The sequence below is a fragment of the Poecilia reticulata genome, linkage group LG22, assembly GCF_000633615.1.
Source record: "Poecilia reticulata strain Guanapo linkage group LG22, Guppy_female_1.0+MT, whole genome shotgun sequence".
Classification (NCBI taxonomy): Eukaryota; Metazoa; Chordata; class Actinopteri; order Cyprinodontiformes; family Poeciliidae; genus Poecilia; species Poecilia reticulata.
Genome location: NC_024352.1, coordinates 10,189,499 through 10,209,806, shown reverse-complemented (window position 1 = coordinate 10,209,806; position 20,308 = coordinate 10,189,499). Strand labels below are relative to the sequence as shown.

The 20,308-nt window shown below is 39.4% G+C and overlaps 1 protein-coding gene and 1 long non-coding RNA gene across 3 annotated transcripts in view; one reads left to right on the top strand and one right to left on the bottom strand.

The window, feature by feature from the left end:
- The window catches only part of slc8a3 (solute carrier family 8 member 3), a 123,260-nt gene that overhangs the window by 4,740 nt on the left and 98,212 nt on the right, over positions 1 to 20,308 (bottom strand). The window contains exons 4-7 of one of the 2 annotated variants that reach the window (XM_008398963.2): positions 8,398 to 8,415; positions 3,873 to 3,997; positions 3,595 to 3,694; positions 669 to 938 (exon numbers count right to left, since the gene is read on the bottom strand). In XM_008398963.2, the coding sequence (XP_008397185.1) occupies positions 669 to 938; positions 3,595 to 3,694; positions 3,873 to 3,997; positions 8,398 to 8,415 (513 nt within the window). The remainder of the gene's footprint in view (positions 1 to 668; positions 939 to 3,594; positions 3,695 to 3,872; positions 3,998 to 8,397; positions 8,416 to 20,308) is intronic. The other variant, XM_008398964.2, reaches the window with a different exon arrangement.
- The window catches only part of LOC103458301 (uncharacterized), a 55,276-nt gene that overhangs the window by 2,934 nt on the left and 32,034 nt on the right, over positions 1 to 20,308 (top strand). The gene's annotated exons all lie outside the window — the stretch shown is intronic.

The window sequence follows — 20,308 nt, the reverse complement described above, 5'->3', positions numbered from 1 at the left end:
TGGAAACATGGATGCATGCTGATCGAGCGTGGAGGTAATCTAAGGCAAAAGCAAATGAACATTCTATTCAGTTGGATGATTTTTACTTTGTCTTATTTCCTAAGAATTTTTCTCTTCTAACTAGCTGTAAACCGTAACAAACTTTATAGAAATAAACTTTTCAATTTTATAAATCAACTTAATGCGCACTTGTAAATTTGTTGGCGAAACAAAACACGCTTTAAAACTAATTTAAAACTAGCATCTGACGTTGGACGTCATTCCCTGTACAAAACTCTGAATTCAAAGGAAAACACAAATACACCGACAGGTCTATTAGTTATTGCAGGGATATGACGTCTAATTTCTCTCCTTACCATTTCACCAGGTAAACTGAAGTTTAAATAAATTGTTTTATTCCTTCATCGTATTAAAGCTGACTGAATCACCTTTAATTAAAGAAAATACCTGATGCATTGGTTTAGAGAAAAARAAATCTTCCTGTTGAGGTCAAATATCAGTTTAGAGAATGTGAGAAAATGAACTAAGGACAGAAATAAACTACTTATGAACACCATGGCTTTACAAACCCGAGGACGGGTTTATAAATCAGACCTGGTGAAGTATTGAAAATGATGCGTCCTTATCAAAGACAACCTTCCATCCCCCCCTGCTGTTCCTGGACTCACCTGGGATGGACGTGCCGAGAGCGACAAACACCACCGCCGTGACCGAGTCCTTGAGGCCGATGGTGCAGCCGAAGTGGGAGGCCAGGTCACCAATGAYGGCTGTGAGCAGGCCGATGATGACGATGGACACGATGAAGCAGGCCCAGCCGTTCAGGTAGTCCGTGGGGGGGACGCACGCGAACAGAACCTTCCAGAAGACTGTGAGGAAGTGCATGACGTAGTCGAAGCAGGACGGAAGGCGCTCTTCGCCCGTGTCCTCCTCGTCCTCATCTTCTTGGCGGAAGCGGGGGGATGTGGGGGAAACGAAGGACGGATTGATAGCATTGAAAAGAGCACAGGCAGAGATGTAGGGAGATGAGAATGAAATGCGACGAAGCAGAAAGTTTTGAGAGAGCAGAGGAGAGGATTTGGAGGAAACGGAGGAAATAAAGGGCGTGACGGAGAGAAGGAAAGAGGAAGAACAACAATCACTTAAAATGGCATGTTCACTTATTTCCCAGCAGGAAACATCTCTTTGACTTCAGCCGGAGGTTATTATTATGCAAATCTGACTCCAAATGTGTGATAAATACTCGTCAGTGCCAGAGGCCTCAAAGGACGAGCTGCTTTCCATGGCAATTAAGAAATGAGATGAAGTTTGCTGACAACGGCAAAAAAAGATTGAGCACTTTACTTGTTTCTTTTTTTATTACTACTTATTTAAATGAGTGTTACTTTTACTAACTTGCATAAGTCTTTAAAGTCTAGGTTAAACTCCTGCTCTGTCACATTTGTCACATTACAACCACAAACGTTGATGTATTTTACTTAGACTTCTTGTTTTACGTTTGACAAGCATATTTGTATTCACCCTCTTTGCTCTGAAATGCAGGGCAGCCATCTGTCTTTATTGATGACTAAAATCCACATGTGCGTAGTTTGAAGTGTGAAGGCATCAGACGTGGGGCTGGGCATTCTGGGTTGTAAATAAAATCTCATATTTTTCTTACCGAATCCAATTAGCGATTTTAATCGATTTTTTTTTCTTAAAAAGAAATTAGAAATGACAAAAAATATCTAACAAATACTGGCTTAAATGATCTCTTCACAACCAGATCTATGGAAKATCTATGGAGGGCTATTGAAGCGTTACGATGAGGAATTTGTTCCCATTTCAACAAGTTCTGAATCTCATAACAGGAAATTTTTCTCAGTTTAAGAAGAAACATTTTCGTTATTAAGAGATATGAAACCTCCCTCGTTATAAGGAGAAACTTTCACCTTTAAATTCAATATCTGGATAAACAAGCAGGTATGAATATTCCCTGAAAACATCAAACTACTACAAAACACAGTTAAACAAAGYCTTTGCTCAGAGGGGCTCTATATAAATGCAGACCGCACTTCTTTATGAATAAATAAAAAAAAATGTTGAAAACCATGTGTTACCATAAGCACTTTGTTTTGGTTTGTCACACAAATCCCCAGTAAAATGCATAAAGTTTCCGGTTGTGTTTTAAARATGTAAAAAAGTTCCAGAACTGTCAACAGTTTTGCAAAACGGTTTTTAAGACAAACGAGTTTTGGATTGGTAAAGTGGAAATAAACATGGAGAACTACTGAGCAAACATTTCAAGAAGCTCATCGGGTGTGTAAGTGTGACTTTTCTCACTCTGGCTGTAGAAAACTCACTTAACGATATCAAATCTAATAAACTCGATTGGATTAACGCGCTGCAGGTTGTTGTGTTCTGCAAGACGAACCAGGCACCAATGTCTGGCTACCAGATGACCTGAGCAGGACTCTTCCACGCTGCAGAGCTCCTCTGTGCTCCAGCAGCTTGCAGGACATTAAGCAGACAAGCAAGAGGCCTGCACTGTCATGATTCCAACTGTCAGGCTGCGTGAGCCGCATGCATTTTTCAGCCCACGATGGATCATCAAATAGTAAAGATGCGCTCTCGATTAAATATTTCAGCACCACAGCGACAAAACTTAAGGCCTTCGCCGGCTCTTGCTGGACGGCAGCTGAAGCTGCTTTGCTGAAGTTAATGTTGCTGGACGCGAGTCGTGCTGTGCCTCTTGTGGATGTTGCTCTTTTTTTTTTGTAAGATTTAAAAGATGTTGGGTTAGCAATGACTTGACTATTTTAATAAAAAGTACAGCCACCTGTATTAGGATGACTGTAGCTTAAAATTATGCAGAAATAAAATTACACAAACATTCGACAAGTTTAATTTGATTCAATAACAGATTTTTTTCCCCCTTATTTGTAAAAAATAAAAAAAATCTTGCACATGAGTTGTGCTCTGCTTTTGTGCAGATTTATCTCAGTCAGGTTTGGTAGTAGCTAGTTACATTCACTGTTACATTTACTTGAGTAACAATATGGGGAAAAATTTACTTTTCGGAGTATTTTTGCTATGCTTTACTTGAGTTACTTTATAATGAAGTACCGCTACTCTTACTTCAGTAAAATTTCTGTACACTTGAGTAACTGTGACTAGCTTCACTTTATGAAGAAATTAAAAACCCAAAATGCATGAAATACAGACGCACCTACTTTTTACTTTGACTTGAGTCAATTATTTTTTGCTAGTATACTGTCGTGACGTTCACCGTGAGTCAGAATTATTCCAAGTGAAGCCATAATGCCCTCTCGCAATAAAGTACATTAAAGTTTGTTGTAACAAAACAGGACGTGGAAAAAGTTGAAGAGGTGTGAATACTTTTCAATGGAAATGTACAAGAATGACAAAATAACTATTTTAGAGAAAAAAGCTGACCCAAAATATCATTGTATTTCATACCTAAACATAAAAAAACAAGTTTACCAGATGAGTTTATATTATATAGACGCTATTCTTTTACCAGAACACCCCGAGTCTCACACATGAGCTGATGAACAGATTTTAGTCCAGCAGACAGAGGAGAACAGAAAGCATTACCTGCACTGACAGTAATGGCCTCCATGAACTGCTCTCTCCAGGAGTTTGTTCCCACCACCAGAGCCAGGTTGGTCTTCTTGATCAGCTTGTCCACTGTGCTCTAGATGTCAACACAGACCATTTTTATTTCTCCCGTCAACACCATCATGCTGCTTTCACAGAGAGAAGTACATCCGATTCACCACACGGTGGCAGCACCGTCCAATTTCAGGCAACGAAAAGCTCCTCTGAAAACGCAGCAAACTTCACAGAAACAAATCGGCTGCGGCTTCACTCACCTTGAACTCGTACGACTCTTCGATAATGACCTCCAGCCGTGGGTGCTCCCCCAGCACCGGCTTTCCCATCTCGGCAATCCGCTTGGCTTCCTCCTCGTCAGATGTAAGCTTCCTATCTGGTACATCTGAATGGACAGAAGCAGCATGGATGACATAAGTAGTAAAATCTCATTGAGAAAAGTTCAACTTTTACTCCCTCAACATATTATGTACATCAAAACTCTAGGACGGTAAAATGTGAATTATCTTGAAGAAAAAAGTGGAATGAAATTTCTGTTTCTGTTTAATCTCCGGTTCTTTTCCAGAAGTGCTTGAATTTAATCTGGAAACACTTCAGTCTTCATTTTTTTCTTCTGTCAATTCAAAATATCCCTTTTTAGATGTTCCTACAATCTAATTACAATATAACCAAACATTTAATTCATTTGCCAACAGCTGATTGCTTAATGAAAGGGAACTACTGAGAAGCTAGTTTAATTTGATTATATTGATAATTGTCTATCTATGTATGGAGTGTTTAAGTGGTTGATTTCAAATTCTGAAACATTATACGTTAATTAAAAAGCTACTTAAATTTAGTTCTAAGTGGGGCTGTGTAGAGTGTTATAGAAGAGTCATTGTCTTACCTGTCTTACACATATATGTTTGGAGAATTTATGGGACGTTCTCATAGAGGATTAAGCTAACATTTTATAAAATGAAAGCCCATCCAGGGGCAAATTTCCTTCTAAACACTAACTAGGAACTTTCCCACCGGTTGTACCACAAAATACATAAGATATTTTAGCTAGACATGTGCTGATTGTAGTTTTGAGACTGATTTTTATAAATGGTTTACCTACCGATACCAGTTATGGCTAATCCTGATTTCTCGTATAGAACTCTAACAAATAAATAAATTGAAACAATTGATCCCACCTTCCCCCTGTGATCGGTAATTTTTTTGTTAGGAAAAGAGGCAATCTATGTGTTAGACATTAGTGTTAATTAGTGATGGGTCCGGCAACACCGATGCGTTAGCGCATGTGTCAAGCCCACAGACCAAAACCCATGTCAGTGCGCGTTTGGTTTCAGCAAGTCACATGACCGATACAGGAACTGTTTCGAAATGACATTAACGCGACAAACTGTGTTTATAAGGAAGCAAATCTGTCAATCTGTCAAATGCATTTGCCAAACAAATTCTTGATCTTTTACGAAACAGCGTCAACTATGGAACAGCTTCAAAGAAAAGGTTTCCGCAGTAGTGTGGGACCATTTTGATCTTATATTGGAAAATAAATTTGTTTTCATTTTTGTTGTTTCATCCGGTTCTTGTCAGTTTCTACTTGATCTATCTGAATCCAAATTGAGCTGAAATTGACTCTTAGTTTACCATATGATTGGTAAAAGCAGTCTCTGCGCTTCTTCTCTACCTGAGTGCCAATAACGTTACGGTATTTAATGCAAATTGGCCATTCAGGAGATGGAAACTGAAACTTTGAATGCCAGCTGGAAAAACACTGTGGCCAGAGGCAGCAAAACCTGACCAGAAGCTCGCTTGATAAGATCCATCACTCTGCCGTAGATACAGCTGTGAATCTCGCGGGGCAGGTTGGAGGAGATGCTTTAATGACATGACTCTGGATCACATTAATGCCTGATTGATGAACACGCACATCCGCTGATCTGAAAACAGGCTTTGTTCTTTGGTTTCAATGTAGAGTATTTATTTATGCTGTGTAATAACTGTAAAAACTAAAGGTAACTACTTTACGGATTTTGCCTATCATGGGTTATTTTCGGAATGCCACCCCTAAGAAAAACAAGGGTTTGCTGTAAAAGTAGTATTTACTTAAATTTTTTCTACAGCAGGAAAAGTTTTATCAAAAAAGCGTAACCGGCTAAATTTCAAAATGTTGTAAAAACTTTTTTTTTTTTTTTTTAAATAAAAATCTGTGGGGGGAAAAAAACAGTCCATGCATCCTCATTCCAAACACATTCACTTAAAATTTCACTTTATGGTACATGTTCACATTATTTATTGACTGTATATCAAATATATTTAAAATTTAACTGAAGATATGACATAATACAATATATAATCAATAAAATACAAAGACTTAAATCACTAAAAGACTTTAGTGATTTGATGACTATTAGGTCATCAAATCACTACGATACCTGTAGGAATTTTTAATGTCCAGCAGGTGTCACTATTGAGTGACACAGCATCGACACAAAATCGATACAGTTTTGCTATGTGTCGAAACGATACATGACGCCTCATCTACCCATCACTAGTGTTAATGTTTAAAGCAAAAAAAAAAAAAAAAAAGATTATAGAGCACAATAAAGATCTTTTGAAAAACAGTCATCATGGGAGAGACAACAGTTCATGTCGAATTAAGCTGATAGTTAGATTTAGTCTGAGTTGAAAGTAATTTTCTATGGCATAAAAAATGACTCTTCAGTAAGTCCAGCCCTCAGTTACCATTTTCCACAATGTGAATTTCTTTCTGATTCTTAAAACAGAGATTCTCAGGTAACTTATCATTGTTATCAAACGCACACTTCACACCCAGTTGGCTTCAGTGACCACCGTAACACAAGATTCTATAGTGTGATTAAAAACAGTGAAAGCAGAAAAGAAGTCACCTCAGATTGCTACAGTGGTTATGGTTAAAACCATGCTAAACTCCATCTTTGGTTACAGTAGAAACAAAGTCCTACCTGCTCACCAGACCCATTGTCCATAAACATTTGGGGTCTACCCTGGTATTTAATCAGTAAACTGCTCAGAAACTTACTCGCTACTGGAAAAGGTTCCTGCATTTAAATCCCATAGATACTGATATAACTAAATGATAAAGCTTGTTCATTTTTAATAATAGAGCAGCTAACGCAGGCTGCATGAGGAATGAATGTTTATTTAAGACATCCAGACTACTTTGACGGCCACCCACCGACTTTCAACACACGTTAAAGATTAGTTTAAATTTGCTCATTTTCACCGTTTAGGAAGTTCCTACATCTGCCTATCACATATCCGACGCAGCCCAACTGTGAACAGAGGCTCCGAGAAGCTTTTGAAACGCACACAATAAGGAGCTCCACAACATCAATCCTGTGCTGTCAGACTCCATCAACAAGGAGTGGCTTACGGATCTGAACGCCTCTCATCTCTTCGTCTCTCTCCCCCCGCCGACTGAGCCACCTGGCGAGGGGAACTTGTCATCTTTTTATACGAGCCCCGAGTCCCAGCCTGCTGCTCTTTGCTGACAACACGCTTACCATTAAATATTAACACCACCATTAAAGATCACAGCCGGCCCTCTACTGATAGAAGGGCGTATCTGAGAGAGCGCGCGCACAGAGGCATGCATAAAAATGTCATAGCTCCTTAGCGCACGCACACACTTTAAAGCAAAAATCAATTCCACACCCAAAAGACTGTGTGCGCCGTCACCCTCACAGGATATCTCTCGCTCGTCCTAAAATTTTTATTATGCAACCTCGCTCTAAGCTGCGCTACATGACAAGGAGAAGGAATTTAATAAAAATGCAATCAAACGTAGGTAATTAAATTTCTAATTGCAAAAATGCTGAGTTAAAAAAAAAGAAAAGGTTATCTCACCAGTTGTCAAGTGTTGACTTGACAGGATAACATGGATTTCAAATTAGGCCCAAATCCAGTGTTGGCTTATTGATGCTGTTTATAAAAGAGTTGTGATTGATTTGCAGCATAAAGAGCAGCAAAAAGGCTGTTTTCAAAACTGATTTGGTTGCAGCTTATTTATGTTGAACACTGCAAAACCACAAAATCTTACCAAGAAATTTTGCTCTTGTTTCTAGTGCAAATATCTACTCTTGAAATAAAACTAAATGAATGAAAAACTAACTTCTCAGCAGAGGGAGGCATTTGTTTTAAGTCATCAATTCCATAATATTGATGAGAAAGTGCTAGCTCCACTGGCAGATTATTTCACTCCTAACATGGCAAAAATATCTTGTTATAAATTAGATAATCTGCCAATGTAACAAGAATGCTTTTGTCAAAATTAAGAAATTACTGACAAACTCTTATATCTTGTTGGAAAATTACTTGGATGTTCATTTTGTCTTATTTCAAGTTTAGATATTTGCACTAGACACAAGACCAAAATTACTTGGTAAGATTTTGTGGTTTTGCAGTGAACCTTTTAAATGTTTAACACAGAAACATCAAGTAAAATTAGCAGTGGCGTGCAGTTTGCATTTTGATGGGAAGGTGCTCAAGTATTAAGAAAGGGTAGCTTGTGTGGCTTTTGGAATGCTAGCTGCCTTAGTAGTATGAGATTAATTGCGGGTCACACACTACACTGTAAAAAAATTCAGATTTCAGAAGGGCACCTTTTGTTCAGAGGAAAAATGGGCCGGCACCACCTAGTGTCTTATCTCTGTACAACCCTGAGAAGTAGTAATTTCAAACCATTTACAGGCACAACCCACACATCACAGGAAGCAGGTTAGTGAGGATGCAGACAGAGGAGGGATGGTAACTTACCATCAGCTAACAACAGGGCTGTGGAGGAGAGAGAGAGAGGGAATGAGGAGGAATGGAAAAGCAGAGACCAATGGGAATGCAGCCAACAGAACTAGGAAGATACTAAAAAAAAAGTTGAATCACAGTCTAAACTGACCATTGGTTTGAGTGTAATAGACTGGTGACCTGTGCAGGGTGTTCCCCACTCAATGACCAATGGAGGTAGATAACACTTCATCCACCAACCCCACGTTTATGGATGTACAGATAAACTGCTGTTATGGTCGATAACTGATATTTGCCAATATTATATGTATTTTCCTGCACTTGGACACAGTGGAAAAGCAACCACACCTCCTACATTGTTCCTCTGCTTCAGTTAAGCACCCTGTTCTGCATCACTATCACTGTGATGCGACAGAACCACATAACCAAACCTATCCTCTTCCCTTTCTCTACAAACAGAAACAAGATGGAAACAAACGTCGGTTCTTCATATTTTTATTTTTTTTTTACACCTTAGAAAATGTATGGATTTTCTACAATTTAAAGGTGATATTTAAAGCTAGAAACGACATGCTTCCAATGAAAATTCAAAATTTATTGAAGACTAGAGAGAGGGAAGGTGAGAAGGAAAGGTGATTTAATGCAACCACGTGTTTGCGGTGCTCTTAAGTGTGTGCAAATCAGTTTGTAGAGTGATTTTTGTGAAATTAAGCAAAGTGCAATTAAAGAGAAAATGCAAGTACATAAATAATGTTTAAAAATACCGTGCAGCCTCACTGTTATTGAAATAGAAGGTTGCACATCAGTGTCTCCCATTGTTCTAAAGCTTAAACTCAACATGTAAATTTGCCTTTGATAAAACTAATGCCTGAATGCACTCTGTCATTCAGGGATATTTTGCCACTGGGCCATACACGTTTAATTTCACTGGAGCATTAGGTTGTGGTAAGAGGCACTTTTGTTGTTGTCTAATTAGTCAACAGGGGATCTGATTTTCTGTAAACATCCCTTTTATGACCCAATATCTTTGAAAAAATAAAGTGTACTGATGTTGACATCTCTGCTAAACATTATGAATGTCTCTTGTTTGTTCATTCATCTGTTGGGACTCCACAAATGATCTCACGTGCTCGTCGGCAAAGGATAAATCATGATAAAAAATAAGAAAGTGCTTTGAAAATGTGATCTAGAAAGATGTTTACAGTGCCTGGCAAAAGTATTCACACCCCCAGGAAGTTTTCACATTACAACCACCAACTTCAATGCGTTTTATTGGGGGGGATTTGACAAACCAACAAAAAATCTTTTATACTTAAGTGGAAGGAATAAGATGCACGGTTTACTTTTTGATGAATAAAAATCTGAAAAGTGTGGCATGCATCTTTGATAAGGCATTTTAAAAACCAAAGCGGTTTACCGTTCTCATAAACTGACCGACTCCTTGCTCAAACCTCTTTCAGACAGTAATCAACCACTTTGTTATCGCACAGACCGTCAGTTTGTCATCATTACTAGGTAAGCACAATAACTGCTGTGGGTGACTGGCTTAATTATTATTAGCGCTAACAGAACTGGATGATCTAAAGATGAATGTGGCAGAAACACCAGCTGAGTTTAGTCAGAGAACCTCCAAAACTAAACTCAAATCAAACCATCCTAGTTATAACTAAGTCATACTTAGTTATAACTAAAGTTGGCATCAGAGGGATGAAGGGATGGATGTTTATTTTATGTCAGTGGTGCAACATATACTGTGTGAAGTCCGACATTAAACTGTATTGAGACAAAGGAGAAAGGAACCAATTTAGCTACGTGTAAAACGCCAAGCATATCAAGAAGTATTTCCTTTCAAACACAATATGTGCTTTAAGAGAGATGTCTGCTGTAAAGTAATAAACACAATTCAGTCTGATAAAATTTTAAATGGGTTTTAATTCACTGACAGCATAAGGACAGCGTAGCACTTAGGCAGGCATGTTGGGTTTATGGGCCTCAGTATATGCTTTTATTCTTCTAGTGATCGTAAAAAGACTGACTTGTTGAAAAAAAATAATAATAGAGGGCTTTGGAATAATCTATAGTTCATTCCTGCATGCAACCATTTTGTCCCTATCCTTGTACTTCAATGTGTATCATTGACATTATCAAGTATAATTGCCTGCAAGCTTGTATGTAGGACTCATTTTACTGTGGGTAATGGCATCTAAAAATTTGAGTCTTAGAAGTCCGATGTTCTCTTCCTTATATTTTGACTTTAAGGAAGGAAGCAGTATGTTTCCCTCAAAGTATGACCTCAGTTGCTGTGAATTAACCTCTCAAAAGCCTACGAAGCCCAATATCTGGGCTTTCTCTAACTGTATTAACGCATATCAGTTTTTATGTCAAACTTTGATTATGAAAACAAAGACAACACCTCTCTCTTCACTCTGGCATTTAACATATAGAATAATTTTAACAATCATAACAAACCTAAAATTGATTTTTTTCCCTGATTGAATGCCAAAAAATTATCTGGCCTGAGCTGAAAAATTTAATTTTAATGTTTTATCTTTTGATCATGTCATTGTGCCCTGTATTTGGATTAATTGTAGTTCAGTTCCTTGTCATTTTAAATATTCATAAGGTTTTTTTTAAAAAACATGTATCTGAGTTTCTTTAACATGAAAAGTAACAAAAAATAGTTCCAAGTAAACCATCATATGTAATTGTACTTCATGACAGAAATTCTCGAAATACTCAAACCTGTTATGTAGAAACACGTGAAAAAGAAAATGACAATGCCATCAAAAGTCGCTTGAAATCAGAATTTCCGTACCAAAGAGAGAATGACATGAAAGGACTGCCTTGTTTGATCAGTTTTTCATTTTCATGCACACTACTTCATAAAATCATTCAACAATTACTGAGGAAATTAAATACTCAACACATCTGGGATATTTGCAATACTGCAAGACTGTTTTTCATTTATTAAACACTGTGATATGATTAATACGATTGCATCATATAGTTATTCATTTTTTTTGTTGGCTTTCCAAGTAACTGCAAAACAAGTGGTGTTAGTGCAGAATGCATAAATCATCAAGCATGAGGAATGCTGAGGTGCCTTGTGGGCTTTACTGTAAGCTGAAATTCTGCCTAGGGCATCCTTATGACCTTGGACCAGCTCTGCAGAGCAGGTATAAAAATAAAAACCTCATCTTGGCTGATATGAATTGAGCCATGGTCAATCTGAAACATTCTTCAGAAAAGTGCTTTTTTTTGTACCTAAAGACATAGGATATGAAACGGCCGACGAAGATACGAAAGGGTGCTGACCCATACACAGGATTCAAAGAAGTTTACATAGCAGATATGTAGATGTATACAGAAATATGACTGACTGCACATTGCCTCAAATCATGTAGGCAGTAGCTGCATTTCCATTACAAATGTGTGGAAAATGTTTAACTCACTAAACGTTTTCCACACAACCAATTTCACAATTTGTAGTGTTTCCAATTGATAAACTCAATTAAAATCACATGTAAATGTTCACGCAGTAAACCAATAAAACATGCCTCATCCTCCTCCTATCACTTCCAGTGGTCTTCGTCATCTCTCCCGCCAGTGATAGCACCGGGTTTTTGATCACATGACGTGCGCAATGCGAACTGTGTTTTCCGTTGCAGTTATGAGAAATACACTACATTTGATACAGCCGAAAAAAACCCACCTCATCCTAGAGAAAAATACGTCAGTTCTTGAAATTGCCATGTCTCGATTAAGCAAAATTATTTATGTAATTCCATTTTTGGAATTATGGTCAGTGGAAACATAACTCATGCTATACTATATGAAGAGAAGGTGGTTTAGAGCAGTGGTCCCCAAACCCCGGTCCGTGGACCGGTACCGGTCCGCGCAAGAAATAGTGAAATATTTCCATCCATCCATTTTCTTTCACCCTTGTCCCTCAGTGGGGTCGGGAGGGTTGCTGGTGCCCATCTCCAGCTAACGTTCCGGGCGAGAGGCGGGGTACACCCTGGACAGGTCGCCAGTCTGTCGCAGGGCAACACAGAGACACACAGGACAAACAACCATGCACACACACTCTCACACCTAGGGACAATTTAAAGAGGCCAATTAACCTGACAGTCATGTTTTTGGACTGTGGGAGGAAACCGGAGTACCCGGAGAAAACCCACGCATGCACAGGGAGAACATGCAAACTCCATGCAGAAAGACCCCAGGCCGGGAATCGAACCCAGAACCTTCTTGCTGCAAGGCAACAGCTCTACCAACTGCGCCACTGTGCAGCGTGAAATATTTCCGTTTTATGTATTATTTGAGTCTGGAGGATATTTTATTTTGAAAATCCTTTAATCGGATTCTCTCGGTTACTTGCGCGCCAACACTGAGGCCACAAGCAGCAAAATGAGTAAGAAACAGATCAGATGTCTTTGGAAAGTTTCTTTGCAAAGGGGAAAAGGCCCAGAGAAGAGACAGGAGAATGGATTTATCCCGGACCGGTAGGGGAGTCTCACATTACAAGCTGCTCTGCGTAACATGTGGCGACCGGCTGCTAATGAGGCAATGAAGCTTCAAACTGCTTCACCACGTAGAGACCAAGCAGGCTGTGCTCAAGCAACACGTCAGGTGTTATTGTCTCTCATCACTCCCAGATCGGACCGTCTCGTTGCAGAGAAACAAGCTCAGGGCTCCCGTCGGTCAGTATCGTGAGTTAAAGTTTTCACGAAAGTAAAATGTTCGTTTTTGTGGCACATCTGTATCTTTTTTTGAAGGGATATGTAAATGTTACCATAGCGACCAGAGTCAGAGCGTTTGGGCAGTGGTCGAGAGGAGATTAGTAGAGCTTGAGTCTTGTCTGGTTTAGACGGAAAGATTTAAGAATTGTTGGCCGATTCTCCAAACCTCTGTGACCACAGAGCTGATAAAAGTCCAACAGGTTCGATCGGTTCGTGTCTCCAGCCACAAGGCAGGAGCAACATGAACCGATTCTAGTCACGAACATCCCGATTCCAGAGGATAATCCAGTAAAACCCCCAACATAGCGGAAATTTAGAATAACCAAACACGGATGACGATGTAGAAGCAATAGTGATAGTTTGTAGACTCATTTGAATAAAAGATGTAACAAAAAGAAAAGGCGGTGGGTAAAAGACGACGGGAGCAGCCGCTCTATTTGCTGCACTATGATTTGGAGGKGAATATGTTTTTTCATAGTTAACATTTTTAACTGAATAAACATAATAATGACCTTTAGAATTAATAATAAACATTTCCACATATCATCTCCGATATCCATATCCACTGGACTCTCAGTTGCGCGATATGTCAGCTGTTTGGGATTCCCCTCTGTTCTTACGTCACCGTGCTTTTTGATTGGCTACCTGTCACATTCAGCAGGTCGTATTCTCGTTCCCAGACAGGAAAAACCTCACAGGCTGCGATAAAAACTCCAAGACAACCCAAATTGGGTATTTTCAGGATTTAGCGGGAACACCAACACCGCCCCCCACCCCTCCTGGGCCGCAAACAAAATTTTCCAAGTCTTGACCGGTCCGCGGTAATAAAAAGGTTGGGGACCACTGGTTTAGAGCGTCTACCAGCTGCACTCGCAATCAGTCCAGTGCTGTTAGTCTGCCAGTAATTTTACAACTGGAAGGGAAAAACAATCACCTGAAGGATGTAATTAGCAGGTTGGAGGACTGCGTGTTTGTTGGCGTTACACTTTAAGTGTCATCATCTCACATCTGGGCTCTGAGTCTTGGAATCGATACAGCGCCGATCTGTGCTCAGCTCATTAGGACTGAATCATCATTTGTCTTATCAAGGCTGTTCTGACTAGGATGGAGACAGACCTGGGCCCGGGTGACGGTTTGAATATAAGTCAGTGGTGAAGTCCGTTTACTTGTAAACTCAAAAAATCTTAACAGCTTGATTCCACTGAGCACTTTGTGTATGCATAATTTATACTTTAAAGAGCAGTACCTGTGTTTAACATTTTATTTTAGATACGAAAAGTCTTTTTTGAAAAGATACAAAAAGAAATAAATAAAACCACTTTTTAAAGGAACATAATCGTTGAAAAAACTGAAAAAAAATTTGGTTAATGGATCAGACTAAAGAAAAGTTAGAAGCAGGTCTAGGTGTTTGAACCTATAGTAGTAAAAAAAAGTGTGCCTCAGATTTAAAGTGCTGTGCTGTAGCTGTTTGGATACTAAAGGGGAAACCACAATATCTAGCCTCATGGTGGCACTGGAGTAACTGGGAACAACTAAGTTTTCATCTTTAATCTCACTGGTAACACCATCTCAGAGAAACGTGTGAAGGAAACAAAAGGAAGGCGCAGGTAGAAAGTCAGAAGATTCGTGTGAGGAGGGATGAAAGGACGGGAAGAGATGAGATATCTTTGTTTTTTCAGATCCAGTCATGGATCTGACATGGACCGGTGTTATCAGTCTTCGTTAATGAAGCTGCTGCATTTCTGAAAGTACTTACAGACATAATGTGGCCCTACATCAACACATTGCAAAAATAGGCAGACATGCAAATTGAGACCGAAAACATAAAAAAAAAAAACCACCCCAGTCTTTCCCGCCTCTGAAGTTGATGTGCTAAAATAACATTTCAGGATCTCAGCTGCAGCGACCACCGAGGCCAACTTATACCACACACACACACACACACACACACACACACACACACACACACACACACACACACACACACACACACACACATCCCCACTCACACACACACCGCTGAACCGAGATGACTAAGACGGATGCTTCAGCTGCCTTTATTATCTTTCAATATGCAGCCTGTGTAACGCGTCCATCATCTTGTTATGCCATATCTATGTTTCTGACAGCGCGGATTCACAGAAAGCCAAAACGCTGAGAGCGCGCCATGCTTCATCTTTTGAAGCGGCACAGCCAGACGGGGTAAACTGATAATTTCACCTGAATGCCGGGCGATTTTGCCCGAGCAATTCATGGCTGAAAAAGTCGTGTTTTTAATCTTGCCCATCTAATTAAAGCTGCGGCGTGTGGCATTTTGACATCAATAGATCTTGAACTCATTCATCTTGAGATATTACAGTGATTACAGTAAACAAACATAGTTGTTGCCAGGAAAATTGGCAGTGTCTTGCAACGCTTTTTTTTTTCTTTTTCTGTGAAACAAGGAATTGACTCCTGTGGTTTTACTCTGAGGTAAAGAATGGTAGCAAGAGTTGGCAGTCCTCCATTATGGAATTGAATTTAGAAGACTTCAAAGGGGCAGTATTATGTGTTTTCCTGCCACATCAAATCATTTCATAGCACAATTAAGTAGCTGTTACCTTCAATTGTTATAAAAATGCTTTGAATATATATTAGAGATGTGCCGATCAGGTTTTTTCCTACCGATACCGATCACCCGTGAGGGACGATCACCGATACCTATCACCGATACCGATCACATAATTATTATTATTACTATTTATTTTTTTTTTATCATAAACACTACCGGTTACATTATGTGGAAAAAGGAACCATGAATTTAGACTAAAACTTGTTTTTAATAACTTTTTCCAAGAAAAAACCAAAACAGGCATTGTGCAAATTATCCTGCTATCAGTAATACTATCTTTACAGACTGAAAACATATGGAGGCTCTGAAAAGGCTAAATAAAATCTCACAACATTGCCAAAAAATGTAAGTATAAAACTTAACATTCAAAGGCAAATACAGGATCCATTACAATAAACAATCCAGAGTTACTGAATGAAAACTTACTGATAGCATGGCGGCAAGCTGGTTACTGCTAGTTCTGAGTGGCTGTTTCTGACTAAGCGGAGTAATTATGCAGAGCAGGGAGGAGATCGATTATTTTTTAGAGATGATCTGTCTCATGTTAGGACAGCGAAAGTTTTAATACCTATGTAAAATGTATTTTTTTAGGTTAGATGCTGCAGCTTTAAACAGAGGTTCGGTGTGAGAGTCACTACCAAGTGGAGCAGAAGCGGSTCCGTCTGTGAAATATTACTACCTGTAGCGCGTAGCAGCGGTTCAACAGCGAGAGCAGAACCAGCGTCTTACATCGCAGCTAGAAGACTTAAATAATTTTGCCGGTTATTTGTTTAGCTTTCTGACCGTCATGCTAATCCGGGTGAGTGTTTGTAGCTGTGGGCTGCTTTACCTGCCATCTGATCCTCCATATGTCTTATTTACTGCAGTGAGCCTCGATGTAGCCAAACTCCGTCAAGTATGGCATTGTTTTTATGTCGTATTAGCTTCTTGTGTTGATGCATTTTGACGTGCTTCAATTTTCCGCCGCAAAACACAAACTTTCCCATTCACTCAGTGCGTTATAGTTCCACATCGCTTAGGATTTGTTGCTGCGCGTTTGCGTAGTGTGAAGGAAAGAGGAGACCAGCTGCACAGGCAGGCTGCGAAATGAGATGCAGGTGATCGGTTTGTGTGATCGGCAACAAGAGCCAGTGATCACCGATCATGCACTTTTTCATGGAAATCGGCCCGATTATGATCGGTGGCCAATCGATCGGCACACCTCTAATATATATCAAATATGACGTAAAAGAAAATTGACTTTGTAATTTAATGCCTTGAAGTGTCTCTTTAAGACACTCCAGCTCTTTCTGAAACTCCACCTTCAGGAAGTCAACACTCCAGGTATGTTTATGATGAGGGAACAACATTACAACATGATGTGAAGTCAATTTTACATAATCCTGCCCCTTTCAATGATATCATCATTGAATATCTAATATCACCTGACGTGTTTTGTAGTAAACACTTGATATTTTATATGGTTGAAACTAGAGGTGTGCCGATCGATCGGCCACCGATCATAATCTGCCGATTTCCGTGAAAAAGTGCGTGATCGGTGATCGCCAATCACGGTCTCTTGTTGCCGATCACACAAACCGATCACCTGCATCTCATTTCGCAGCCTGCTTGTGCAGCAACAAATCCTAAGCAATGTCGTGTGGAACTATAACGCACTAAGCGAATGGGGAAGTTTGCGTGTTGTGGCGGAAAATTGAAGCACGTGGGGTGATGCAGGTCAAAAGGCATCAACACAACGAATCTAATATGGCATAAAAACAGAGTTTGGCTACATTGAGGCTCACTGCAGTAAAAAAGACATATGGAGGATCAGACAGCAGGTAAAGCAACGCACAGCTACAAACACTCACCCGGATTAGCATGACGGACAAATAACCCGCTAAATTATTGAAGTCTTCGAGCTGCGATGTAAGACGCTGGTTCTGCTCTCGCTGTTGAACCGTAGCAGCGGTTCAACAGCGGTTCACCGTAGCTCCATCTATTTCACGGACGGAGCGCCGCTTCTGCTCCACCTGGTAGTGACTCTCACACCAAACCTCTGCTTAAAGCTGCAGCATCTAACATAAAAAAAATACATTTTACATGCGTATTAAAACTTTCGCTGTCCTAACATGAGACAGATAATTTCTGAAAAAATAATCGATCTCCTCTGCCTCCTCCCTTTTTTGCATAATTACTCTGCTCAGTCAGAAACAGYCAMTCAGAACTAGCARTAATCAGCTAGCCGCCATGCTGTCAGGAAGTTTTTATTCAGTAACTCAGGATTGTTTATTGTAATGGATCCTGTATTTGCCTTTGAATGTTAAGTTTTATACTTGAATTTCTTAGGCAATGTTTATTTTGACTCTTTGCATTATTTAGCCTCTTCAGAGCCTTCATATGTTTTCAGTCTGTTAAAGATAGTATTACTGATAGCAGTACAATTTGCAAAATGCCTGTTTTGTTTTTTTTCTTGGAAAAAGTTATTAAAAACAAGTTTTTGTCTAAATTAAGGTGAATTCATGGTTCCTTTTTCCACATAATGTAACTGGTAGTGCTTATGATAAAAAAAAATAAATTATATGATCGGTATTGGTGATCGGCCCTCATGGGTGATCGGAATCGGCAGGAAAAGACCTGATCGGCACATCTCTAGTTGAAACCAAATATTTATGTACACTTTATAATTAGACAACCTTTAATTCACTGTCTGTATTAAGTCAAGCTAAGTGTTTACTGTTTTAGGTAAACACTAGTAATAGTACTAGTGTTACCAGTACTATTACTGGTGCCCAACTCCAGATACTTGGAACAAATCACTGGGCAGAGGTGCCATAACTTTCTCCTGCTGAACAGAAACAAAACTGAAGTAATTATTATTTTTGGACGTAAATTGGAACGATCTAGAGTCAGCATATCTACAGGTAGAAACCATCACCAAAATACATGAATGATCTGCTGTTGTTGAACCAACCCTTCCAGACCCTCCAGGTCTTGTAGGTCTGGTCTACTTTGCATCCCTAGAACTTGAACCAGACCTGGAGAGATGCACTGTAAATCTGGAACAAACCTCCAGAAAACTGAAATCTTTAACTCAAGGCTAAAACTGCACCTGTTTAGAGTTGCCTTTGATTAGCAGTAAGTGAAAAAATGATAAACATATTTATGTGCATTTGCTTGATGATTTTGATGATGGGCTTTGACGAAACATGTTTATTTCATGTTTCATAATGGGTCAGTGTAGGATATTTTTATGATGTTGATTTGTCTTGTTGCAGAAATATGCTATACAGATAAACTTGACTTCACACCGAAGTTTAGTCTGATTCAATTTCAGACAGAAAAAATATTGTGTTGTTTTATCCAGTGTATGAAAATAGCTGTTTTCAACTGTAACATGCAAAGAGAGAAATATGCTACGGTAACTAGTTCTTCAGGTTTTAGCTTCTGTATCTGTCTTGATCTTTAAATAATGGCTTGTTCAGGAGAGCCTGCAAACCCCCAACAGCCTGCCTCGAAATACTCTAGAGATGCTTCTAATTGACCCATATGCTGCGTTTCACTGGGGATAGTTTCTCATATTTACAAGAGTTTCCTTCCACTCTCTGATGGCTTTCTTTAGGGACCTTTCCTTTTCTTTGTCTGGATTATTCAACATTTCCCCCCCGCCTCTTTAACATCTTGAGCTTCAGACTCTTAATGTGCCTTTCTTACTTTTGTTGATTAGTCTGTTTGTCGATTCATCTGTTTTCTGTCTCCTGTTCTTACTCATAAGAAGTATGATCTTTCACATTAAGCAGCAAAATTTTAAGATGTCTAAAGACTTTAATAGCAGACAGAGATAATCCAATACAAACTACATTTTTCAAATGATTTCATTTATTAGGCTATGGTATGTAACTTTTTATAAAAACATAATTTTTACACATTTGTTGAAACTAGAGGTGTGCCGATCGATCGGTCACCGATCATAATTGGCCGATTTTTGTGAAAAAGTGCGTGATCGGCGATCATTGGCTCTTGTTGCCGATACCGATCACCTTCATCTCATTTCGCAGCCTGCCTGTGCAGCTGGTCTCCTCTTTCCTTCACACTACGCAAACGCTCAGCAACAAATCCTAAGCGATGTGGAACTATAACGCACTGAGTGAATGGGGAAGTTTGCGTATTGCAGCGGAAAATTGAAGCACGTCAAAATGCATCAACACGACAAAAAACAATGCCATACCTGACGGAGTTTGGCTACATCGAGGCTCACTGCAGTAAAAAAGACATATGGAGGATCAGATAGCAGGTAAAGCAGCGCACAGCTACAAACACTCACCCGGATTAGCATGACGGTCAGAAAGCTAAACACATAACCCGCAAAATTATTTAAGTCTTCGAGCTGCGATGTAAGACGCTGGTTATGCTCTCGCTGTTGAACCGCTGCTACGCGCTACAAGTAGTAATATTTCACAGACGGAGCGCCGTTTCTGCTCCACCTGGTAGTGACTCTCACACCGAACCTCTGTTTAAAGCTGCAGCATCTAACTTAAAAAAAATACATTTTACATAGGTATTAAAACTTTTGCTGTCCTAACATGAGACAGAT